This window comes from Symphalangus syndactylus, chromosome 6, assembly GCF_028878055.3.
Source record: "Symphalangus syndactylus isolate Jambi chromosome 6, NHGRI_mSymSyn1-v2.1_pri, whole genome shotgun sequence".
NCBI lineage: Eukaryota > Metazoa > Chordata > Mammalia > Primates > Hylobatidae > Symphalangus > Symphalangus syndactylus.
The window spans coordinates 49290272-49318015 of NC_072428.2; the positions used below are offsets into that span (position 1 = coordinate 49290272).

At 35.3% G+C, this 27744-nt stretch overlaps 2 protein-coding genes across 11 annotated transcripts in view; one reads left to right on the top strand and one right to left on the bottom strand.

Moving 5' to 3' along the window:
• Nucleotides 1-27744, bottom strand: part of NLRP14 (NLR family pyrin domain containing 14) — a 113262-nt gene that overhangs the window by 44857 nt on the left and 40661 nt on the right. The window lies entirely within an intron of this gene.
• On the top strand, nucleotides 5680-27394 carry ZNF214 (zinc finger protein 214). Of its 10 annotated transcripts, none has more exons than XM_055282572.2 (5): nucleotides 5680-5962; nucleotides 6293-6355; nucleotides 6890-6978; nucleotides 23141-23287; nucleotides 24443-27394. In XM_055282572.2, exons 2-5 carry the CDS (start codon nucleotides 6339-6341, stop codon nucleotides 26134-26136), a joined length of 1947 nt encoding a protein of 648 aa, XP_055138547.1. In that variant the 5' UTR covers nucleotides 5680-5962; nucleotides 6293-6338; the 3' UTR covers nucleotides 26137-27394. The 10 variants fall into 10 exon arrangements, with proteins under 10 accessions (XP_055138547.1, XP_055138546.1, XP_055138549.1 ...); XM_055282571.2 differs by having other exon boundaries at nucleotides 5689-5962; nucleotides 23126-23287; XM_063641157.1 differs by lacking the exons at nucleotides 5680-5962; nucleotides 6293-6355 and adding exons at nucleotides 13487-13514; nucleotides 19093-19140 and having other exon boundaries at nucleotides 6944-6978; nucleotides 23126-23287.

Here is a 27744-nt window from a genome sequence, read left to right on the forward strand (position 1 = left end):
GCAAAACTCATGATCAGTTTTGTCAATGTTCTATGGGCACAAAATATACTATCAATTCTAGAGTTATAAGGTTTCTATATATACCTTTGAAATTATTATTAATTATACTATTCAATCTGTGCATGGCTTTATTTTATTGTATTGTGGTTCTAATTCTAAAACACAAATATTGAATTTTCCCATAGAACTGTATTTTTTTAATCAAGTATTCAAATTTATGCATTTTTGCTCCATGTATTTAGCAGGTTTGATGGCATTATACTTCTTCATAAATTGTACCTTTTATCAAAATATAAGGCCAATCTCTATCTTTAGTTCTTAAATTAACCTTCAATTATTTGACATTTTTGCTCATTTGCCTGGTATCTTTTTTTACTCACTTCACAGATGTTTCTAGAAAACACCATATGGTTGGATTTTGTTACTTGAGTGACTCTGAGAGTTTCTATTGAAAAATTCAGTCCATTCATATTTAGCATAATGACTAATAATTTATTGCATTCTTTATACATGTAACTTTTGGTTTATTATTTATTTTATATCTTGGCTTTCTCTGTTTCCTTGTCCATAATTTTTTGTGGGGTATTTCTGTTTTTGGTTTGTTGTTTGGAGTACTTTCTTGAACTATGAACTCAGGCGACATCTGAGTGATACAGGCTCTGAATTCTTGAAAATCCTTAAACATTTATTTCACTATATTAGGGAGAGATGATATTTTGGCTGATGTATTGAAGCCCCTTTATCCTACTAGTCTATACTGCTATTGAACAATTTTTTAGCTTCCAACATTACAAAAGAGAAATCCAATGTCATTTTTATTTTTAGATAACTTACCCTTTTTACCTAAAAGCTTTTCTCTTTACCCTTACAGTATAGAAATTATACCTTTTTATGTCTAGTGTGTCTTTATTCACTAATCCAGACTGAAATGTAGTGAGTTATTTGGTCTATATTCATGCCTTCTCAAAAATTTTCAACACAAAGACATTTTCTATTATTCTGTTAGTCATTTGTTTCTTCACTTTTATAAACTCCTTTCTTTCTTTCTTTCTAGAACTTTTGTGTCTACATATTAAGTCTTATAGATCTACTATTTAAGCCTATCAACTTTTTTTCATGATTTCCATCTCTATCTTTTTCCTCTTCTATGCTTTCAGGTATTTCTTTAACCAAATCATATAGGATACATTTTGATTCAAAAAGTGACCATTTTTTTCTCCTCCAATTCAATTGCTAACATGCTTAATTAGAAAAAAATAGACTTTTTTCACATTTTACTCATATTTTTCCCATTAAAATGTACAAATGTTCTAAGCTTATTAGAGATATTTATAAAAATACAGCGTAACATAGACTTGTATGCATGCACACACACACACACTCATGAAAGATTTGTGACAGATATGGACACAAAGCAGCAGGGGTAAGAAAGGAGGTCCACAATACCCACACAGATTCCAGAGACCTCTCTCAGTTACAAGGTTGTGCTTTATGGCCAGCAAGTGAACTACTAAGATATTTTGATTTCAGCGAAGGCACAGCTCATTCAAGTAGGAGTCTTTTATACTACTCCTGTCATGCAGCTGAAACCAGGCTATGGGACCAGGTTCAATAGCAGAAACCAAGATAGCATAACAGAAACCAGATGCAAACTATTCACCAATAAATTTTCTATAAGCAATATTGGCAAGCTGTTACAGATTTCCCTCTTGGTATTTTTTGGAAAACTACATTAGCACAAAACTGCATTAATTCCTATGTAGTATATTCTATTCTGGTTTGGCCAAGGATCAAAACCATGGCTCCAGGCATCCCTGGAAATATTTGTAGGATTTCAATACACCATTTGAGAGTTACAATGAAATTATACACTGTGGATTAGTATTTTTTCATCAGGCTTGGAAAATTCTAAATCATTATTTCTTCACATATTGATCTTTGCTCATTTTATCTTTTCTGAGACTCTAATTTTGTATGTTAGATCTTTTCATTGTTTCATATGTTTCTGATATAGTTTGGATATTTCTCCCCACCGAAATCTCCTGTTGAAATGTAATCTCTAACAGTGGAGGTGGGGCCTGGTGGGTGGTATTTGGGTCATGGGGGTGTGTCCCTCATGGCTTGGTAACGTCCTTGTGATAGTAAGTTCTCATGATATCTGGTTAAGTGTGTGGAACCTCCCTCCCTACTCTCTGTCTTGCTCCTTCTCCCACCATGTGAGACATGCCCATAGCCCCTTCACCTTCCATCATGATTGTAAGCTTCTTGAAGCCTCCCCGAAAGCCAAGCAGATGCAAGCACCGTACTTCCTGTAAAGCTTGCAGAACTGTGAGATTAAATCTGTTTTCTTTATAAATTATCCAGTCTCAAGTTGTTTATTTATACAATGCAAGATGGCCTAATATAATTTCTTATGTTCTTTTCTGTGCTTTCTTCTCTGCACTTTAGCTTGGAGATTTTTATATATAAGTAAAATATATTCATATAAATATAAATATATATAAATCAATTTTATGTTTATACATAATTTTTATGTATTTATACTTATATATTTTTATGTGTAAAAATAGATTTATACATATATAAAATAAAAATTTTATAGTACAAATTTTTTTATATAAAAAATGTTTTTATATAAAAACTTCCAAGCTAAACATGAAGTACATATTATATATTTATATATGTAATATAATTAAAATTATATATTTAAATTTTTATTTTATAAAATATATACTTTATAAATCTTAAAATACCTATTTTAAGATTTTACATATATAAAATTAAAATTTAAACATATATTTAAAATTTTATATGTGCATATAAAATGGTTATCTTCTCATTCAGGTATTTGTATTCTTTCCTCTTCCTTGGTGGATCTGATCTGCTGTCATACACATCTATTATATTCTCAATTTTATTTTTATTCATAAAATTTTAATTTGGTTTTCAATTAAAATTCCTCATCTTGTTAACTCTTCGCCATTACTGAACATATTAACCACAATTATGTTTAAATATATATTTGTTAGCTCAATAATTTAGTCATCCATGAATTTGTTTCTATTGTCTTTCTTTCTGTCCTTATAATTTTTGGTTGAATTATCAGACATTGTATAAGAAACATTGTAGAAGTTCTGAATGATAATATTCCTCCTGAGAGAGTTCCTCTCATAGGAAGATAGAGAGGGGGCAGATAATAACAATCCAGTCAGGTATGGCGCTGACTCAAAGTTGAATTGCAGCTACGTCTCTATTTATTGCCAGTTTGCTTCTGTTCTTATTCTTTTGCTCTCCAGGAATTCTAGTTGGGAACTCTTCCTTGGTGGGTTTTGAACTATAATCTTTATCTCCTCCGATCTGTGATGAGACTTCTGAAAATTTTCTGTGCACTTCAACAGCTCTCTTCTTATCTTCTTTCCCTGTTCATCTTAAGAATTCTGCTAATGTTTGAAGAGAAAACCGCCAAGTTTTAGGTTGGCTGCTTAAAGATTCCCTTTTCATCAGGATCTTGGCCCCTAAATTCCTTGCTGTCTTGTCAGACTTGACTCCAATTTTTGTTCTTAGTTATGTGACATTGACCAAAATTACGGAAAATTCTATGCCTTCAAGCCACAGTCCTATTCTTAGATTCTTCAATTATTTGCTATGAAGAATCTGCAACATCTTGGACTAGGAACTTGGGCTGTCCCTCTCTTTCCATGCAAGGCAGTTTCTTCACTCCTCCCCTGGGTACATCTCTAGGCATCTGGTGACTGCTCCCAGGACCCCCATCAAAGCTGGTGCTTTGGGTCTCTGCACATTGAAGCCAGGGAGGGTCCATGACCAATAATTTTCAAAATGTAGCTTCCAGAGTCATAAAAAATGCAGATGCTCATTGTGTGGTGGATGGAGGCAGATAGGCTCTAGGCCGCCTACCCCTGCTAAACCCCAAACCATAACTGGGTAGAATTCATTCCTAAAAGTCTTGTGTATGCTATACTTGGTGCTCTTTGTTATTCATATGGGCCTCTGCCCTATAGCAGGTATATTTCTTCAGATACACATTTTGTTTCTCTGAAAACTGGATCCTCTTAGCTTTTTTTTTCTTTTAATTTTGGTTAGTTCATTGAGGTTCAGGTAATATTCTCAGGTTGGAAGCAGTGTGGCAGAACAGCCCACTTCCAGTGTTCCTTCTTACTGGTCAATGTCTCTGCATTCAGTAATTCAACTATCAACTGCGGATATTTAAATACATTGCTTTTTAATGTATTTAAATATCCGCAATTGATAGTTGAATTACTGAATGCAGAGACAAGAGTTAATGGGTGCAGCACACCAACATGGCACATGTACACATATGTAACAAACCTGACCTGGACGTTGTGCACATGTACCCTAAAACTTAAAGTATAATAAAAATAAATAAATAAATACATTGCAATTTACAGGTGAAAATACTTAAGGGTGAGCGGTTAAACAACTTGCTTAACACCACCTAGCAGATAACAATGATTGACAGCTTTTAACGTCAGTTCCGTCAGACAACAAAGCCCACATTTTTAAAATGCTATGCTATACTCTCTGAATGTTCAAACCAGGGAAGGTCCACGCCCAGTAATTTTCAAAATGTGGTCTCCAGAGTCATAAAAAATGCAAGAGCTTATTGTGTGGTGAACTCAAGCAGATAGGCGCTGGGCCACCCACCCCTGCTAAACACCAAACTGTAAATATATAGTTCACAGACTACTTCCTATGTGCCAGGGGCTGGCTTAAGCATTTTAACTAACTAACTCATTTCAATCTAACAAGTCTGTTACACAGTTACTATTATTATTGGCTATCAATGTTACGCCTATTAAGCTGATGCTTAAAGGTTAGGTAATCCAGCCAAGATCTCTTAAGCGGTGTTGCCAGATTTGAATCCAAGGAGTCCCTTGCTTTTAATGACTATCCTACCAAAAGTTCCTTGCCTAATAAAATGTTTGAATATTACTGATCCAGCCCAAGTTTGAGGGACAGGGCCTAAAGATACGAAAATATTTTCCTAATATAACACACTCAGCTAAATAATAGAACAGGCTCTTGCAACTCTCTGTGGTCCCAGGACACTGAGGAGGGGCTCCTTCTCGTGGCTTCATTTCAGCTCCACTGTGCGTTTCCCTTCTCTGCCTGGAGTCTCCAGAGGAGCCTGGGATTTGGCAAGAAGGCGGGAGGGAGGAAAGCCTCACTGGACCAGGAACGAAGAGGGTCTCTGGCAACAATAGGACGGAATTTGAAAACCTCTAACCTCGAGTTTAGAGCGATGCTAGCTAGTGCCAGGGCTAGTGAGGTGCCCATTCCGCCGAGGCGCGGGACAGCGAGGACAACCACGCCTTGCCAACCAAAGGCGACCTGACAGCGTTTCCTCAGGGTCGTCGCGGCGGTGAGGGTCACAGAATTCTCCGAAGCCAGTAGCTCCGTTTCCAGCCACGCCCCCTTTCCCGGGACCCTAAAAGCTTCGGGAGTTCTCCTATTCCATTAATGCCGGCGCGTCCTCGCCTTATCCCCCGAGCGCCCGCAGCTCCCGCCAGCGCGGGAATGCCAGCGGCCAAAGGTCGGGAGGCGCGGGGTCTTTCTGGCCAATCAGGAGTCACGTTCGCCCGCGCTCTCTTCCCGCCCCGCCCCTCCCGTATCCATGGAAACACTGCAAGTATCTACTCCAAGACCTGAGACTTCCGTTTTGGTCCAGCCAGGCTGCGGCCATTGTTTGTGTCGACTGAGTGTTTTGGCCATCCCGGTCCACTCTTACAGGCTCCGTTAAGTGACGTGAACTCTCAGGAGGACTGAGCCAGAAGCGGACAGGGCAAGACGAGCTGTGCTTGAAGGAAGAGGGGCAGAAAATCGAGGGTCAGGGACTGAGAAGCTACTCCGGTTTAGAAACCCCGCAGACACCCGTGTAGATGGGTACATCACGGCTTCTCTCCCACGTTAAGACTGAATAAAGGCAAGTAGAGGAGGGCAGAAGCAGCTTGGGCCCCCGGGTATGGGTGCCCGGTGTTCGGTGCTGGGGCAGAGTTCTGGCCAGGGATCTGGATAAGCAACGGATGCCGCGCGCGTCTTCACTGCAGGAGCAGAGGACCCCCGGGTCTGTGGCCGAGACCGGGAGATCCCGCTCCTAGAGAACCGTTCGTGTGTCTGGTTCTCTGGTGCTTACACTTGGGCAGCCCGTGACGCGTTGGGGGAGCCCAAACCTGCCCTGCTCTTGGGGCACGCATGAAACGTTTTTTCCCTAGAGAAAGAGGGCTCTTAACTAATTGCTTATTATTTTGCCCAGGAACCTACCTTTGATCAGCAAGGAAGGACTGGGGTAGCAAAGGCTCATGCCCCCGTTTTACAGGTAAGGAAACTGAGATCTTGGAGATATATAAGTTTGGTCCTCTTTAAAGTTCTACAAGTGCTTGATGGCACAGTTGAGACTTTGATCAGGACCTGGGAGCTCCAGTTCTGGGATACTTCTCTAAGACTCCAGGTACCTTTCTGATAGTAAATCCAGTATTCCTGTTTAGCAAGTAGGGGAGGACAATGGAATGATTTTCTACTTAAACTGAACAAAATAAGAAGAATACCTTGAGAATAGTTACCATTTAAGTGTGCTGGTGCTTTTCTATTAGTAGTAGTAGTAGTAAAAATAATCTCAATAAGTAAGTGAGTTTTATCTTTTGAAGTTTCTAGAGGGTTGGAAATAAATTTCAAGGTGCCAGTGTTCATAGCTGTCCTTTCTGGTCGTTGAAAGGAGACAAGAACATTCATAGGCTTCTTTTTGACCTCTTGCTAGGAAATTTGTGCATCATACCCAGTTAGTATATGGGAAATTTAATGAATTTGGGAATTTAAAGTCATACCCAGGTTTTCAGTCTGCCTTCCTCCTCAGCTCAGCCGTCTCAGCACTCTACCCTTCCCCAGAAGAGGAACACAAAGGAGGAAGGAATGTACACTGTTTCCCTCATAGTCTGATCCCAGGTGAGGATGATTGTCTTTTCTCATTTACAAAATGTCCCTGCATTCTCCATGGGTGGTGGAGGTGGCAATGAGGATGGATGGATGACTGGACAGAAAATGTTCCTCGCTTGCCTGTGAAATTTTCGAGTGTGCAGACTTGACCCTGCCCCAACCCAGTGTCTTTTCCCAACATTTACTCATTCATTCATTCTGTCATTCAAGTCTAGTGTATAATTTATGCTGTTCTTGGTGTTCTGAGATAAAGAATTATAAGAATGTCATGGCCAGGTGCGGTGGCTCACACCTGTAATCCCAGCACTTTGGGAGGCCAAGGTGGGTGGATCACTTGAGGTCAGGAGTTTGAGACCAGCCTGGCCCACATGGTGAAACCTCGTCTTTACTATAAATACAAAAATTAGCCAGGCATTGTGGCGGGCACCTGTAATCCCAGCTATTCAGGAGGCTGAAACAGGAGAATTGCTTGAACCCGGGAGGCTGAAGTTGCAGTGAGCCAGGATGGCACCACTGCACTCCAGCCTGGGCAACAGAGGAAGACTCCCTCTCAAAAAAAAAAAAAAAAAAAAAAAAAGTCTTAACATTGAGGGTAATAAACTATATGAGATTAATAATAATTTCTGAAGTTATCAACATTAAACAGTGCCAGAATGAGCGGCACTTAAAACACAGCAACAGAAACTCAGATTTGAACAATTATGAGTAGGAAGATATTCTAAATAGGAAAGCCATCATTTAGTCTCAGGTACAATTTGAGGGAACAAATAAGGAAACCAGGCTAGTGACAGGGAAGTGAAACATGAATGTATAAAGCCACATTGTGGAAGGCAATTAATGTTTAAATTTGTTATTCTTGTGTGTCTCTTCACATGAACCATATTGACAGATAGCCATTGTTGACCTTTGGGTGTATTTACTTGTAGTCTTTTAATACTTATTGTATATACGTACTCAGTAGTCTGTACAAATACTGATATGTATGTATACATGTTCATACACATGTACAAATATAAACTTAGGTATATGCACCCATATGCACACATGTATATAAAAAGATTAGTATATATAAAACATTAAATTAAAAAATTTGACTCATGACAAATAGGCTCCATGAGGAAGGAAATGTTCCCAGTATATAGAACTGTACTGTGCATATACTAAGCACTCAGTATTTATTCAATGTATGAATAGCTGTTATTTGTATACGTTTTTCACTTAACATATAATGAGCATTTTTCCAAGCATGTTTTGGTAGCATGAGTTTTAATGACTATATAGTGTTCCATTCTAGGTATATAGTATGCTTTATTTAAGTTTGCCTTTTTTTTTTTGAGACGGAGTCTCGCTCCGTCGCCCAGGCTGGAGTGCAGTGGCATAATCTCAGCTCACTGCAACCTCGGCCTCCCTAGTTCAAGCAATTCTCATGCCTCAGCCTCCTGAATAGCTGGGACTACAGGTGCACGCCACCATGCCCAGCTAATTTTTTTGTATTTTTAGTAGAGACGGGGTTTCACCGTGTTGCCCAGGCTGGTCTTGAACTCCTGAGCTCAGGCAATCTACCCACCTTGGACTCCCATTAAGTTTGCTTTTCATTGGGGAAAATTTAAGTATTTCTCAATATGTTGTTGTTATAAATATCTTATAATAAATATTCTTATACATAATTTGTTAGGTGTATGTCTTTTTATTTTCTCAAGATATACTCTGAGAAATAGGAAAACAGAATCAAAGGATATAAGCATGTTTTAGGCTTTTGAAAAACTTAAATTCTCTTTTAGAAATGTTATGTGAACTTGAACTCCTACAACCATTTGATGAATGATTCTATCTTACTGAGCCTTTGCCAGCATTGAGTATTAAGTTTTAAATTTTGCCTTGATTTGCATCCTTTTAATCCTTAGTAGGGTTGACTTTTTCACATATATTCATTGATTCTTTATATTACTTCTTTGATGAATTGCCTTTTGATATACATTGCTGTTTTCCTACTGAATTTTTTGTTTCCACTTGATACTAGGTATTCTTGTGTGGAAACCATATAAATCATTTGTCATATGCTGTAAATATTTCTCCTAGTTTATCATTTGCCTTTTACTTTAAGGACTTGTTTATGTAAGTTTTAAATTTGCATAAAATGAAATCTCATTTCTTTTACTTATATAGTTTTGTGCTTTGAAATCTTCACTTCCAAATTTAATACGTAATTGCTTTCATTTTCCTGTTTCTTAATTGTGTTATTTTAAACATTTAATTTTTAAATCTATCAAGAATTTATTTTGATGTGAGAAATGACAGAATTTAAACATTCTTTTTACTTCCTACTTAGGTTATTTAATTTTTCTACTAACATTTATCTTCTTTACTGACTGTGGTGCTACCTTTTCATATACAAAATTACACATACACATATGTATACAAAGATTACTTTTGAGGCTGTCCTGTTTTGTGGAGCCTCTTCTCAATTCTTATACTGGTATCAGAATGTTTTTATTGTTGTCTCTTTATATGTAGTGCATTTAATAGGCAATGAAGAAGAATGTAGCGTTTCTTTTTCAGTCAATGAAGATAAAAATGAGAGAGGATGGCTTTTTCCACAGAATAATATTCTGATGATTTCCATTTTGGTCAAAAAGATGTAAAAGGAACCTATATATAATAAGTTTTAGATAATAAGTATATACTAACCTTTCATTATGTTTAATCAATATAGCACATTGGTCATAGTACAGGCTCTACATCCAGTACCTAAGCTTATTGCATGTCTGTCACTTCTTAATACCGTGAACTAGACTGAATCACTTAGCTAGGCTTTGGTCTTTATAGTGGAGAAATAACAGCTACTGTGTAGGGCTGTTAAGAATGTAAACAAGATCATACATGTAAAAATAACTTTGTGCTGGACATGAAGAACTCACTGACAACTGACTGCATTGTTAGCTATTATTTGAACTGTAATGCATATCTGATATAATTCTTTTTAGTTACTAAGACATAAGAATTGAGACAGAGAATCAAGCTTAATTTTTTTTTTTGCCAGATGTCATCATTGCCGTCTTTTCCCTACAAATTTGATGTAACCTTTGTCATGTGTAAAATGCACTGTTGTACTTGTGTCCATTTCTGGATTTGTACCCGTTTCCATTGATCTTCTCTACTTCTATGTCAAGCCATGTTATGAATTGCAGAGTCCTTATTAAAGTTTTAATATGCCATTGAATTAGCCTCTCCTCATTATTCCACTTTCAAAATGGTTTTCTTTCAAAAGCATTTGAAAATCAGTTTGTTACAGCTCCTCCACCCCCACATCAAAATCAAGATTAATATCTTGATTAAATGTGCTTGAAAATAGAGATAAGATTAGTTAGAACAAAATTGTATTTATTTCTCCTAAGATTGGTCAGAGTCTCAGAGTCATCTTGTTTTTTTCAAGCCTATTTTTTTTTTTTTTTTTTTTTTTTTTGAGACAGAGTCGTCTTGCTCTGTTGCCCAGGCTGGCGTGCAGTGGCACACTCTTGGCTCACTGCAACCTCTGTCTCCCAGGTTCAAGTGATTCTCATGCCTCAGCCTCCCAAATAGCTGGGATTACAGGCGTGAGCCGCCACGTCTGGCTAATTTTTGTATTTTTAGTAGAGACAAGGTTTTACCATGTTGGCCAGGCTAGTTTCGAACTCCTGACCTGAAGTGATCCGCCCACCTTGGCCTCCCAAAGTGATGGGATTACAGGCATGAGCCACCGCACCCGGCCCCAACCCTATTTTTAGCCCTCAAAATTCTAAAACTATCTTTATATAGGTTCTAAGTATTTTTGGTAAATCTATTTTTAGAAATTTATATTCTTATTGCTATTATAAATTTCATTTAGGCAGAGCTTGTAGTGAGCCGAGATCATGCCACTGCACTCCAGCCTGGGCGACAGAGCAAGACTCCGTCTCAAAAAAAAAAAAAAAATTATTATTTATATGTCTGAACTCTTTTTGTATACTCTTAGATTTTATGTAATTTGAACCTTATCGTGATGTATTTCATATAAGCAAAAGAATATATGAAAACATATGTACAATTTAAAATATAATAACATGGACACTCACCATTGAACTCAGCATATACTGTTTTTTCTTTTTAAGACTGTTTGCTTTCTCTCCCAGCCTGGAGTGCAGTAGCGTGATCTCAGCACACTGCAACCTCCACCTCCTGGGTGGTGTTTTTTTTGTTGTTGTTGTTAGAGACAGGGTTTCGCCATGTTGGCCAGGCTGGTCTCGAACTCCTGGCCTCAAGTGACCTGCCTGTCTCTGCCTCCCAAAGGGCTGGGATTATAGGCATGAGCCACCATGCCCAGCCTAAATCAGCATATACTTTTAATAAGCCCCCTGATGACTCCAGAATTTCTTTCCCACCCCTTTCCTAAAGGGGCAGCCACTATCTTAAATGTTGTTATTCCTTAATTTTTTTTCCTGTGCTTTTAACTACATCTACATTTCTAAACACAATTGTTTAGTTTGCATATTTTTGAACATTATATAAATGGACTCTGTATATATTCTTCCATGAATAGCTTCTTTTGCATAATGTTAACTTTTACAATGCATCGATGTTGATTCATGTAGTTGTTCATTTTCACAGCTGTGTACTATTTCATAGTATGAACAACTTATCTGTTTTGTTGTTGGACTTCTTGGATTGTTTTTAGTTTTTTGCTGTTACAGCATTTATTATGCTCTGTTCTTGTACAGATCTTTTGGTATACATGTATAATGTCTAGTTTATAATTCTAGTAACAGAATTTCTGGGATCATGAATTCCCTTATAATTGCCAGTAGTTTTCAGCTGATTTTCTTGGATCTCTCAGATATGCAGTCATATCCTCTACAGATAATTTTGTCTAATTGTATTATCATGTAGTTTCACAGTAGTTTAAAAATTGTGGACTTGCAGTATCCTTGTCAAGTTTCCAGTTTTAATGAGAATGACTTTAATGTTTTATCTTTGGGTTTAAGATGTTTGTATGTCTTTTGCTTTGTTTTGTTTTGCATGCTTTGTCTGTAGTTTTAAATGAAGGATGCATGTTGAATTTTAATAAGTATACTTTTTAGCATCCATTAAAATAATCATATGGCTTTTCTTATTTGATGTTATTATAAAAGCTTAAAGTTAATGGCTTTCCTAATTTGAACCTTCCTTTTCTTTCTGGAATAAACTACCACTTTACCATGATATAATATGCTTTGGTATTATAACAGATTGAAGTTTCCAAAGATGGCCTTACTTATTGTTGGGGTGATCAGACCCAACACCAGGTCGTGGGGGTAACAAAGTCCGGCGGAGTCAAAGGATTGAGAAAAAGACAGTGAGAGAGAAAAAAAGGTGGGAACACCAGGGGGCCATCGCTATTGTACGGAGGCTGCGAAGGCCCCAAGCTCTGGGAGCCCACGCTATTTATTGGTAATCAACAGAGAAACAGGTGGTGAGAATGTGGAGGTCAAAAGGACATGTTGCATTAAGCACATGATTTACAGCTGCGATAGTTTAGCATTTATATGGAACATGTTCTGCTACTTTAGATAATGGGAATAGGAGCCTAGGAGGGCTAGAAGCAAGGAGCCAGCAAGTCTAGACACATTCCAAAGGACATTATGCAAGCGCTGCCTCAGTTTCCTTCCCAACACTCGGCTTTTTCCTAACACTTACAATTTATGCTATTTTCATGCTCTTCTTACGATGTGACTGACATTGTTTCCACTTAAAGGTGGGGTCTGTGTCTTACCCCTCTCAAATACAGCCGTGGCTTGTGATTGCCTCATCAGTGGAGTACAGTAGAAGTGATAGGATGTGACCTCCAAGGCTAGTAAGTCATAAAAACAATGCAGCTTTTGCTTGACTTTCTTTTGGGCAACTTACAACATGCTGACAGATAGCCCCCGCCACTTGAAAGAACCACATGGGGGAAAAACATCTCTCATCAACATTTAGACCAGCCTGCCAGCCATGGGAGTTAGCCACCCTGGAAGTGAATCCTTCTTCTCAGTCAAGCCTTTTGATGACTGCAGATCTAACCAACAACTTATCTTGTGAGATCCAAACCAGAACTGCCTAGCTAAGCCACTCCTGAATTTCTGACCCAGAAAAGAAATAAGAAATAGTAAATAATTATTGTTGTTTTAAGCTACTAAATGTTGAAATAATTAGTTATATGGTAGTAGATTATGAATTCAAGTGCTGCTGGGTTTCACCGGCCTTATATTTCACTTTATTTCTGATGTCTTGAAGAGTTTTTTGTTTCTGATGCGTTGAACAGTTTTTGATGCCTTGGAATAATTTCATAGCATCAAATAATCTGTTCTTTGAAAATTTGAAAGAATTTATTTGGGAAAACTTTTGTTCCAGTTATTTTAAAAGGTTGTAGTTGCCATTTCCCTAATCTTATTTTTATTTTTTTTCTATTTGTGCTCCTTTTTCCCCCTTTAATTAACTAGCTTGTGATTTATCTACTTTGTTATTAATATTTTTCCTCTCAAAGGACTGGCTCTTGGAATCATTTAACAGTGGTAAGTGTTTTCAAATTCCATCTTTTTTTCATTAATTTTATAGTTTTCCCCTTAACATTTAAGTGCTTACTTGATCTAGTGTCCCCATTGTATATGGTATTAAGTTGGAATCCGGTTTCATTTTATCTCATATAGTTAATCAGTTTTCATAATGCTATCTGGTAAATAATCCATACTTCTGTCTTTGATTTTTAATGCTACCTCTATTGTTAATATGTTTTTGTAGATAAAGAAGCACATTGGTTAGTCTCTGAGCCCTCTGCTCTGTTCTACTGGTCTATTTGTCTGTTCTGATTTTACTACTATAGTTTTGGTGATATGTCAGTATCTGGTAGTCTTCCTGTTTGGTTTACTTGTCTTTACCAACTTATTTCCTTCCTTGTCAATTTTAAGGAACAGAAATCTATTATGTTCCTCAAAATAGCCATCTGAAAATTTGACTGGAATGTATTGAATTTGTTACTGCATCCAAGAGCATGGAAACATGCTTCTCCTTTTATTTAGATAATCTTTCTTCTTTATTGGAATGTGAAAGTTTTCTTCAAAGAATTATTTGTATTCTTGTTTAAGATAGGGTTTTTTTTTCTGGTGTGAATGGTATCTTACTTTCTAGTAGTTGATTGCTGAGTCAGTTAAACTATTTATTGTATCTGATAGTTTTGCTGAACTCTCTTAATTTATAGTTTATTGTATACTCTTTTTCTAGGTAGATGGCCATAACTATGCAAATAATGACATTTTATATTTTTGCTTCTAATTCTTATACCTCTTAGTTCTTTTTCTTATAGTATTTGCCAGAATCTCTAGTGCTGTGTTGAAGGCAGCAGTGATGGTGGTCATTCTTGTTACCATTGTAAAGGGAATATATGTGAAGTTTCTCCATTAAGCTTAAAGTTCTTGATATTTAACCTTTGCCACTTTAGGGAGTTTATTTTTTTCCTCTAGTTTGCTACAAGTGTTTTTAAGAGAATACATCGGTGTTGAACTTCCTGAACTTTATAGCACATGATTTTTCTGCATCAGTTGAGATTATCATGGATTTATTCTATAGTCTATTAATATAGTGAATTATGTTAATAGATTTTTCTCATGTTGAATGATCCTTGCAGTCCTATAATAAACTGTCTGATCATGATGCATATATTTGATACATTACTGAATTTAATTAGCTAATATTTTATTTAGGATTTTTGTATATTTACAAAATTTACAAATGTGCTTGTAATTTAATTTTATTTGTATCATTCTTATCTGGTCTTGGAATCCAAGATTATACTAGCTACATAAAATAAGTTGGCAATTTTCACTCTCTACTTTTGAAAACAATGTATTGTAATAGTAATTAAGTTAATTACATGTTTGCTAGAACGCAACTATAAAACTCTTAGAGCCTTGGGATTAGGGAGAGGGAGGAAGAACGTGGCTACCATTTTAATTTAGTACTTACTAGTCTATATAATTTTTTATTAGTCTGTCATCTATTTTGCCATTTTATTTTTTTTTGTACTTTACTGGGAATTGATCCCTTTATTTAGGTACATATTTAGGTGTATTTGCCTATAGCTCATAAATATCCTTATATATATAGTTCATAACACCCTTGCATCATTGAAAAATCTTATGTCAAAAGTTATTTCCTTATTTTGCCCTGTATTTTTTCATAACCGTGTTATTAAAAATCTGACTTTCATTGATCTGACATTAAATTTTTAAGAACATCTTTTGGCTTTATGCATTTACTCAATCATTTATTTGTTTCTTATATCTTTGACTTCCACTTTATTCTTCTTTTTTGAAGTTTGCTCTGTTTTTTTTTTTTTTTAATGGGGATTGGTTTCTCTTTTTTACACTCCTGAGCTGAATGATTTATTTCTAGTCATTTTCTTAACTTTTATTTTAGGATTGAGGTATACATACAGCTTTGTTATATAGATAAATTGTGAGTCATGAGTGTTTGACATTCAAATTATTTTGTCAACCAGGTAAAGCAAAGTACCAGATAGGTAGTTTTTTTATCCTCTTCCTTCTCTCACCCTCTACTTTCAAGTAGGCCCTAATATCTGTTGCTCCCTTTGTATCCATGTGTTCTCAATGTTTAGCTCCAAAATAGAATTGAGAATGTGTGCAGTATTTGGTTTTCTGTTTCTGCATTAGTTCACTTAGGATAATGACCTGCAGCTCCATCCATGTTGCTGCAAAGGACATAATTTTGTTCTTTTTTAATGCCTGTGTAGTATTCTATGGTGTATGTGTACCACATTTTCTTTAGCCCGTCTATTGTTGATGGGCATTTAGGTTGATTCCATGTCTTTGCTATTGTGAATAGTGCTGAAATGAACATACACATGCTTATTGTCTTTAATGGTAGAACAGTTTATATTCCTTTGGGCATATACCCAGTAATGGGATTGCTGGGTATGGTAATTCTGTTTTAAGTTCTTTGAGAAATCACCACACCGCTTTCCACAATGACTGAACTAACTTACATTCCCACCATCAGCGTATTTAAGTATTCCCTTTTCTCTGCTACTTTGTCAGCATCTTATTATTTTTTGAATTTTTAATAATAGCCATCTGACTGGTATGAGATGGTACTCACTGTGGTTTTGATTTGCCTTTATCTGATGATTAGTGATGTTGAGCATTTTTTTCATATGCTTGTTGACTGCATGTATGTCCTCTTTTGAAAAGTGTTTATGTCCTTTGCCTACTTTTTAATGGGGTTGTTTTTTACTTGTTAATTTGTTTAAATTCTTTATCAATTCTAGACTTTGGACCTTCATCAGATGCATAGTTTGCAAATATTTTCTCCCATTCTGTATATTGTCTGTTTACTCTGTTGATAGTTTCTTTTGCTGTGCAGAAACTCTTTAGTTTAATTAGGTCCTATTTGTCAATTTTTGTTTTTGTTGCAGTTGCTTTTGGTGTCTTCATCATGAAATCTTTGCCAAGTCCTATGTCCAGAATGGTATCCCCTAGGTTATCTTCCAGGGTTTTTACAGTTTTAGGTTTTCATGTAAGACTTTAAACCATGTCGAATTGATTTTTGTGTATTGTGTAAGGAACGGTTCTAGTTTCAATCTTCTGCATATGGCTAGCCAGTTATCCTAGCACCATTCATTGAATAGGAGTCCTTTCCCCACTGCTTGTTTTTGTCAACTTTGTTGAAGATCAGATGGTGGTAGGTGTGAGGCATTTTTTCTGGGCTCTATATTCTGTTCCATTGGTGTATGTGTCTGTTTTCATATCAGTACCCTGCTGTTTTGGTTACTGTAGCTTTGTAGTTTGAAGTCAGGTAATGTGATGCCTCCAGCTTTGTTCATTTTGCTTAAGATTGCCTTGGCTATTTGGGCTCCTTTTTGGTTCCATATGAATTTTAAAATAGTTTTTTTTTCTAATTCAATGAAGAATGTCATTGGTAATTTGATGGAAGTATCATTGAATCTGTATACGGCTTCAGTATGGCGATTTTGATTACGTTGATTCTATCCATGAACATAGAATGTTTTTCCATTTGTTTATGTCATCTCTGATTTCTTTGAGCAGTGCTTTGTAATTCTTGTTGTAGAGATCTTTTACCTCCCTGGTTAGCAGTATGCATAGATATTTTATTCTTTTTGTGGCTATTGTAAATGGGATTGCATTCTTGATTTGGCTCTCAGCTTGGATGTTGTTGGTATATAGAAATGCTACTGAATTTTGTGTATTGGTTGCGTATCCTGAAACTTTCCTGAAGTTGTTTATTAGCTAAAGGAGCTTTGGGGCAGAGACTGTGGGATTTTCTAGGTATAGAATCATATCATCTGCAAATAGAGATAGTTTGACTTCCTTTTTATTTGGATGCCTTTTATTTCTTTCTATTGCCTGATTGCTCTGGCTAGGACTTCCAGTACTGTGTTGAATAGGAGTGGTGAGAGTGGGCATTCTTGTCTTTTTCTGGTTCTCAAGGTAAATACTTTGAGCCTTCACCTATTCAGTATCATGTTAGTCTAGCTGGGGTTTTTTTATTTTATTTATTTATTTATTTATTTATTTATTTATTTATTTATTTATTTAAGACAGCATCTCACTCTGTCTTGCAGGCTGGAGTGCAGTGGTACAATCATACCTCATTGCAGCCTCAACCTCCCAGGCTCAATCGCTCCTCCTATCTCAACTTCCTGAGTAGCTGGGACTACAGGTGTGTGCCACCATGCCTGGCTAATTTTTGTATTTTTTGTAGAGATGGGATTTCTTCATATTGCCCAGGCTGGTCTCAAACTCCTGGGCTCAAGCGATCCGCCCACTTGGGGCTCCCAAAGTGCTTGGAATTACAGGTGTGTGCCACTTTGCCCAGCGACTCTAGCCATTTTTGTTTCCTTCAAGTATTTCATTTGGATCTTGCACATTTTTTGTGTAATTATTGTCATTATTACATTTAGATTTTTAAGAAAAAACAGTTAAGAATTGTTATTATATTTTTCTTTTAAATTCAAAGATTACTTAATAATATAGTATGTTACTTGGGTTTCAGAAGTGTGGACTTTTAAAATTCTATTGTTAATAATTTCAAATTTTATTACATTGTAGCTAGAGAATGTATTCTATATTATGTTGATGCTTTGGAATTTATCATGATTTCTTTTATGGACTAATACATGGTCTGTCTTATAGTACTATGTATTCATGAAAATAATCTGTATTTTGTATTTTGAAGAGGTGCAGAGTTCAACACAGATAAAATAACTGAAGCTTATTATTTGTAGTGTTTAGTCTTCATATTATTAGGGTTTTTTGTTTGCGTGCTATAATTTTTTGAGAGGGACATATTAATATCTATCATTACAACTAATGGTATGTATATTTCCCCTCACATTTGTGACACTTGTCATTTGGTACATTTTGAAATTTTATTTGTGGATTCAATTTATTTTGGATATTTTTTCTTACTGTTCATATAAAAAACATTTTTGTCCCTTATGGTATTTTTGCCATAGATTTTACTCATCTGAAATTAAGTTTGCTATTTCAGCTTTCTTTTGATTCGTATTTTTGCAATCTTTTTCTATCCTTGTATTTTTAAATATTTTTCTTTTTAGTGTATCTGTTCTAAACCACATGCTAAATCTTATTTTTTAATCTGAGTCTTTTAATCTGTAAGATTAAATCATTTAAATTTATTATAATTATTATTGTATTATTTTTGCCATCTTTTCTTTTCTTATTTTCTGTTTTCCCGTGGAGCAAGTTGTCTTCTGTTTTTGTTTTTCATAGATTCCATTTTGTTTCTTATGATGGTTGTGCTTAACTTAAAACCCACATTGACTTTTATTTACCCCTACTGACTTTTTAAATGTATTAATATCTAGGTCATATTTTTAATAAGACATGGACTTTAGCACACTCTTATATCCTTCTCTTTCTCCCCTCATGTTTGTATTGTCAAGAATTGTAGTTCAGATATGTAGGCACTGATATACTTTCTATGTCTCCTTTTTTCTTTGTTCACTCCTATTTTTTTTTGTTGTTAGTTTTGTTTTATGATAACAATAAACTTTACCAAGGTACTTGATCACCTTTCTTGTCATATTTCATGCAGCCTTTCCTGGATTAGTTTCTCTTCTTAATTGACTTATTAGAAAAATAGGTAAGTGTATATGTTTAAAATATATTTAGGTTACTTATTAAAATAATAGAAACTGTGTGAAATTGAAATCTATATAGATGAAAAGGTGGCGATGTGAAGAAATTAAAGCATAAAACTGTCAATCTAAGAGACAGGAAAGGAAGAATAAAAAATAATATATTAGAAATAAGTCTATATTAGTAATCACAATAAATGAACATGGATAATAAAATAACTGAGTCATACTGATTGAATGAAAAACAGAAATCTTGCTCTGTGCTCTTACAAGAGACTTATTTAATGTCACAATAAAAGGTCAATAATGTTCAGTAGTGGTTAAGATCCATCAAGGAGATGTATTAGTCATGAACTAATATGTAGCTAAGAATCCCTTTCAAATTGTATAAGCAAAATCTGACAATATTACAAGAAGGAATCAAAACTCCAGATGTATAGAGAATGATTTTAATTGACCTTTCTTGAAAAGGGCCTTAAAGAAAACTAATAATCGGAGAGAGCTATGTTCATAGATGAGAGGACAAAAGAGATACCAAGTTTATATAATATTGTTGGGGGGTTACTTATATGCCAAAAAAGGAGTGGAAAATTATCAAACTCCTAGAATAAATAATACATCCTGGTTGGTCAAGGAAATGGAACAAGAATGAACCTGGACATTTGCTGTGCCAGAAAGTAAGGAAGCTCTCAAACACCAAAAAAGGTCATATTACAAACCCAGGAGTCAACCTGAAGGGATTCCTACTAGTCTGAGATGAGAGAATCTTGCACATCTAAAAGAAAAATGACTGCAATTTAATTGCAACCCATCCAGTATGTAAGAATCAGTGAATATGAAAACACTGAAAAGCAAAATAATACAAATCTCACTGGTCATAGTTGGTGATTGCTTTGCCCCATCTCATTACTCTGAAAATTGATTTTTGAAAGAGAGTAAGTTTGGGAGATAATCAAGCATTTTATCATCTTTTTCATTAGGATTACATTTCAGGATAACCAGAAAATTTGTAATGGCAAGTTTTTCATTATAGAAGAATTATAGCATATGTAGGCACAAGGTATGTAGAATTACAGAATTAGACAACCAATTTGTAAAACCTAATGAAATCACAAATCCGGAAATGATCAAAATTTATTGCTAAAACTTTTAGTGAAAGGTTTAAGAGAATCTTAGAATGGAAGGACTGGGCTGACAGCACCTGAAGCTATTGTTCAGTTTAGCTAACTAAAACGTACTATAGGAAGTATATAGGCAGGTATTCTTGTAGGAAAAAATGAACCGTAGTCTAATCAAGTCCCTGGAACAAAAGAACCAGCTAACAGGAAGTGAATAAAGAAACATCACAAGAAAACAATTAGCCAGATCATTTTTAATCCTTCAGAATTCATTATTTTGGAGTATATCTCTTATCAGCAGTATGCCACTTTATTTTAAAACTCAATTTTAGTATCCTTTTCTCTATCAATAGGCTTGTCATCTTAGTTTATTGTTTATATAATTCTTTTCTTTTTTTCTGTTTATATTTATTGTACTTACTAATTTTGAATATAGTCTTGCTTTTATTCCTCCATTGGGGGAAAATATTTGTAACATTTAAAAAAATATTTTCAAGGGACATTTTGTAGTATTTTTTAGTAAACTGAAATACAGATGCCTGACAATTTCACTTCTAGAAGTTTATCATACAGAAATATATCTATTTATCATATAGAAATATTTATATTTATCATAGACATTATTTATCATATAGAAATATTACAATAGAAATAATGATATATTTAAGAGAATTCTTTTGCTATATGTTATAGCCAAGAAACTGGAAATGATCTTAACGTCCATTAATATGGGAACAGTTAAGTCTTGGACATCAATAAAATGAAATGCTGCGTAACTTTTACAAATAATATTAGTTATCTATTATTGCATAACAAATTATTTAATACCTAAAACAGCAAACATTATCTCACCCAGTTTCTGAGGGTGAGGAATCTGGAAGAAACTAAGCTGTCTCAAGGTCTCTCATGAAGTTGCAGTGAAGCTGTCAGCAGGAACTGTAGTCACCTGAAGGCTGCGCTGTGGTTGGAGGATCCACTTCTAAGATAGTTTATTCACATGGCTGTTGGCAAGATGTCTCATTTCTCAATGAAAGCAGAAGGTCCCAATTCCTCACCACAGGGCTGCCTAGGTTTTCTCATGACACGGCATATAGCTTTTCCCAGAGCTAGTGATCCAAGAGAGAGCAAGAAAGAAGCTGCAGTGACTTCTATGACCCCGCCTCCAAAGTTGCATACCACTACTTCCTTATCCACTTTATTTCCTATTCATCAGAAGTTACTCACCAAGTTCAGCCCATATTCAAGGGGTGGGGAATTAGGCTTCACTTCTTGAATGGAAAGGATCAAATAATTTGTGGGCATGTTTAAAAATTATCACAAATAAGATAGGTCTACCTGTACTGAAGTGGGAAGTTGTACACTATGTATTAAATGAAAAAAAGAAAGTTGCAGAATTATCATGTCTTTATTAAGGAAAAAAATCAGTGAAGTATGAATGTGTGTTGTGTATACATGGAAGACGGTTAGAACACAGTGAAAACTGGTTTAGTGGTTATTTCTTAAATTATTTGGGGGAAGGTAGGCTTTTAATTTTTACTTATTTCAGTATTTTAAATATTTATTAACTTATTTTCAGTAAAAGAAATTAGACTCCTAATTGCTAGTATGTTTTTAAAATAAATCCTTAAATTTTTTTAAAAATAACAAATCCAATAACTGCAGATTGAGTTTTATTTTTATTGTGCTTTTTATAAAATTAGAGACCAGTGAGTCCATTTATTTTCCAGACAGATACCAACTTTCACAGTTTTCAGTCCTGTAGTTTGAGTTTCTGAGCATCCCAAATTTCTTTTCTTTTATTAATTTATATATTTAAAGTGGATTCATTATATTTAAAATCTATTAAACTTATTTTATAAACATTAAAAATAGACCACTAGATATTTAAATATATGGCTCTGAATGTTCTCATTCTTGAGTTCTTATTTGTGGTTAATGTTTTATTGTTTAGACATGTATTTTCATGTAGTTTATTTGGAAAATAGTTTGGTGGCATATTTTTTGCCCTTGAATATTTCAATACATCTTTCTTTTGCTCTTCTTCATTAACATATTATAACAGTATATGGAAATCTCAACTGACAACCCTTCATCAAACGTTTTTAATTTATCTCACTTTTATTTACTAGGTAGTGCTGGGTTTAAAAACCTCTATGATGTAACTACATAATCTTATACAAGTAACTTAGTCTTGCTAAACGTTAGATTGTGTATTCATTTATTGTGAATAATAATACCTTATTGGATTGTTCTGAGAGTGAGATAACATAGCCCTATTCATACAATAAACATTCAATAAGATTTAGCTGCAGCTATGATGGTGCTGCTGCTGATGATGATGATAGTATTTGGCTTTCCTTCCATTTTGTTGTAAACTCCTTAGAAGTATCTGTTTCCTTTATTCTTAGTAGGTACTCAATATTTTAAATTGAAATTTAGAATTGAGAATGTGCGATCAAATAGATACAATGAAAATTTTAAAAAGAAATAAAATGGCTTTGTCACATAACCAATTTATGATCTGTTCTTTCCTCTAAAAGAATTACTTTAGGCAGTTTTAATACATATGTTTATCTGTTCTCCATTCTAAAATGCATAATAGTAGTAGAAAGCTACCTACAACATGGGATTTCTGTGAGGAGTAACTGAAATATAGGTAAAAAACTTAGTAGACGAGTGCTGTATAGGTGTTTCTTTTGATAGTGTTGATGTTTCATGATTGGATATATTATTTAGCTATTTGACTACTATTGTTATACCTCTCCTTACCTTTCTTGGTTTTCTTCTTTACTGAAGTTCCTTTTTTTTCTATTTGGCTCACCACTTACATTATCTGCTAAATGTCTTTATCTTTGTCCATCTTCTCACTTAGATTTCTTCTTCCTAGAAAGCCTGATCTTTGACCAGATGGCAGTAACATTTGAAGATGTGACTATTATTTTTACTTGGGAGGAGTGGAAATTCCTGGATTCTTCTCAAAAAAGCCTCTACAGGGAGGTCATGTGGGAGAACTACACAAATGTCATGTTAGTAGGTAAAGTTATCCCGTCTCATAGGGAATAGAGTTTCTTCTAGGAGCAGTTTTGTTGAGTATTTTGTTTTTTTAATCTGGGTGTTATATTGAGGTGTTGGAAGAGATATTCTCAAAAATGTTTCTTAAATCAGGTTACAAATAGAAGATAAAGCAAGACAGATTCGAGGACACCTAGGTTATATCATCAATAGATACTTGTGATTATTAGTTTTAGTTATTTTCTGCATTACCCTTAAAACACATGTCTCCATACATAGTCAATTTTGTGTCATCCTAAATTTTTTCTCTCTTCATGCTATTTGTATAAGTTAGCTTTTGTTGTATAACATACTATGCCAGACTTAGTGGCTTAAAAACAAACTTTATTATTTTTTATGATTCTCATTGACTGGATGGATCTTTTATCATGGAGGATTTGGTTGTGGCTGAATGGTCTAAGATTAAGCTGTCTGGCCTGACTCAAATGTGGGGCAGTCAGCTCAGTATCAGTGGAGGTAGTGGGAATGTGTTGGCCATATATCTCTCTTCAAACAAGCCAACCCAAACACACTTACATGGTGGTGGTCACGGGATTTTCAAAAGCATCGAGAGAGGGCAAGGACTTTTCAAGTCTCTGCTTATGTTACTTTTGTTATTTTCCCAGTTACCAACGCAAATTGTGTAGCCAAGCATAGAGAGAGTGTGGAAGGAGAACACCAAAGGTGTAGGTAAAGTAATGAGTTAACATAATCATTTTTTCTCAATCTACCACGCTATTCTAGAACAGAAAAATAGGAACAATATATTTTGTTTCTTATAATAACATCCAAAATAAAGTAATCTAATTAAATCTCAGTCTTTACGACTATTTCTATGAAGCAGTTGGCATTATTCTCATTTTTAACAGTGCGTGGTAAATAGAAGTTAAATCTTTCTAACAGTGCCTGCTCAAGATATGCTTGTGGAATGAATAAATAAGTGAATGAATGAATACATACATGAATGAACAAAACAAATGAATTTCAGACCCAAATGGAGCAGCCAGAGTCATAACCCTTCTTTCCTACCCCCACCCACACATATATTCCTATCATTTAAAGGTCATTGATTTAGATAGTTGGAAATTTTTCAACACAGCTTTTATCTCACCATGGGATTATCTTTTTATTTTTCTAGAAAACTGGAATGAGAGCTGCAAATCCCAAGAAGAAAAACTCAGATACTTAGAATATGAAAATTTTTCCTGCTGGCAAGGCTGGTGGAATGCTGGCGCCCGGATGTATGAGAATCAGAACTATGGGGAAACTGTTCAAGGGACAGATTCCAAAGACCTAACACAGCAAGATCATTCCCAGTGTCAGGAATGGTTAATACTCTCCACACAAGTACCAGGGTATGGGAACTATGAACTGACTTTTCAAAGCGAAAGTCATAGGAACTTAAAATATGAAAATTTTATGCCTTGGCAATCCTTAGAAACAAAAACCACTCAAGACTATGGTAGAGAAATCTACGTGAGTGGTTCACATGGTTTTCAAGGGGGCAGATACCGTCTTGGCATATCCAGGAAAAACCTCTCCATGGAAAAAGAACAGAAGCTCATAGTTCAGCATTCTTATATCCCAGTGGAGGAAGCCCTTCCACAGTACGTTGGGGTGATATGTCAAAAAGACCTACTGACAGATTCAATGGAAGAAAAGTACTGTGGATGTAATAAATGTAAAGAAATTTATTATTGGAACTCACAGTGTGTTTTCCACAAGAGAAATCAACCTGGAGAAAACCTCTATCAATGCTCCATCCGTAAAGCATGCTTCTCTCAGAGATCAGACTTGTATAGACATCCAAGAATCCACATAGGTAAGAAGCTGTACGGATGTGATGAAGTTGACAGTAACTTTCAACAGAGCTCAGGAGTTCACTTTCATCAGAGAGTTCACATAGGGGAGGTACCTTATAGCTGTAATGCATGTGATAAGAGCTTCAGCCGGATCTCTAGTCTTCACAATCATCAAAGAGTCCACACAGAAGAGAAATTCTATAAAATTGAGTGTGATAAAGACCTCAGTAGAAATTCATTACTTCACATTCACCAGAGACTTCACATAGGAGAAAAGCCTTTTAAGTGCAATCAGTGTGGTAAGAGTTTTAATCGGAGTTCAGTACTTCATGTTCATCAGAGAGTCCACACAGGAGAAAAACCATATAAGTGTGATGAGTGTGGTAAGGGTTTCAGCCAGAGCTCAAATCTTCGAATTCATCAGTTAGTACACACAGGAAAGAAATCTTATAAATGCGAAGACTGTGGTAAAGGCTTTACCCAGCGCTCAAATCTTCAAATTCATCAGAGAGTGCATACAGGAGAGAAACCTTATAAATGTGATGACTGTGGAAAGGACTTTAGTCACAGCTCAGATCTTCGCATTCATCAGAGAGTCCATACAGGGGAGAAACCCTATACTTGTCCTGAATGTGGGAAGGGCTTCAGTAAGAGTTCAAAGCTTCACACTCATCAAAGAGTACATACTGGAGAGAAACCCTACAAATGTGAAGAGTGTGGCAAGGGATTCAGTCAGCGTTCACATCTTCTCATTCATCAGAGAGTCCATACAGGAGAAAAGCCCTATAAATGTGATGATTGTGGAAAGGGTTTTAGTCACAGTTCTAATCTTCACATTCATCAGAGGGTCCATACAGGAGAGAAGCCTTATCAATGTGCTAAGTGTGGTAAAGGTTTCAGTCATAGCTCAGCTCTTCGAATTCATCAAAGAGTCCACGCAGGAGAGAAACCTTATAAATGCCGTGAATATTATAGGGGATTTGATCATAATTCACATCTTCACAATAATCATAGAAGAGGAAACTTATAAATATTGTTCATTTAGTTAACAGCTTTAATCAAAGTTTACCTAACCTTTAAACCCTATAAATGCTGCTGTTAAGGAAATCTTATAAATAATACAAGTAATCCCAAGCAACATTTATAGTTTCCCCTATCTCCCACTAAGAATTATTTGCTTCAAAAGGAGATCTTTAGAAAAATCCCTATATATTTAAAATTATAGTGTATTTTTCTTTACCTACTATAAATATAATACAGTCATAAATATATTAAACATTTAAGGAGGAAACTTCATCCTATTTCATTCTAGTCTTTTTTTCTGTGCATTTTAATGTGCATGAAATTATACTGTGTGTTCAACTTTGTATTTTCACTGACTTCAAAATATTTACTTAAATTTTGGTTTGAATTGAAACTGGTTGGCCATCTGTTAAACAACATCTCTTAACTCCCCTAAAAAGTCCCTAGGAACTAACAGAAAAGATGGAAACACACAAAACTTAAAACTGTTTTGTCCAGTAGAATTCAATTGTTTATGGACAAAAGCCACCTAATAAAAGATAGGAAAGCATTGTATGACATTGTGTCTGAGACAGTGTATCTCTGAGTTTTTATCTCTGTCAACCAGAAAACCTAGGGACTGTCCTTCTGCTGCAGGGTGCTTCACTTTGAGGTGACCACAGTGCACTCTTATCCCTTCCCTTTCCTGGTTTTCCATGCTTAATAATAGGTTCAGATACCAAATAACAAGAAGTACAGAATTTTCTCTAAGTAAGGTGTGAAGGGTATGGACAAAAGTGCTAGAAATGGAAGATACTCTATTGGTTCGGAATTAGAGATCCAAGCAGTAGAATTTTATTTAATCTCAGTAGAACAGAGTGGTAATAGAGAAATATCTGCAAGGACAGCATTGAACTCAGAACTCTGTGCAACGATGAAGAACCCTGAAGCTAATTATGTAAGAAGAGAGTTTGGCCATTATCTCAGAATAGAGTTAATAGGAATACACAGTCCTAATTATTGATATACAAATATGCTGAAGTAATACCAAGAGAAAAAAAAAGTGGACATGTTTAGGAAAATTAGAGGGAATTGCAATACTGAAGAAAAGAATATCATCCTAAAGACTTGGACACTTATTGCCCTGAAAATTAGCTGCTGCAGGCTTCAGAGGAAATTTCCAGAAATGTTGGTGTCCTCAGTGGCATAACAGAATCTGAACTCAATAAAGCTAGAGTAGAAATACACAAGTAGAGAAGAGTCTCTAAAGTGAAAAGAGAAATAAATACTATAAAGAAGGACTTCAGGGAGCTCTGAAATACTGTATCAAAATAAATGCAATAAAAAGTAAAATTAACACTGAAGAATATAAAATAACTGATAGTTAATAGATAAACTTGATCTGATCTTAAATGTATCTGAAAAGGATAATGAGATGGAAACTAAGAAAGAACAGATATGAATATCAGAGGATGGAGGTCCAGTGTGAGAATTAAAGGTGTCTCTAAGGAAGGTGAAAGAACATTTGGCATAGAATCAATGATCAAAGACATTAAGAAACTTTTTCTGAGTTAAAAATATATGGTCACTAAATTTTAGGCAAAACCAGTATTAAAGGAACCTTAGAAACAGGTTA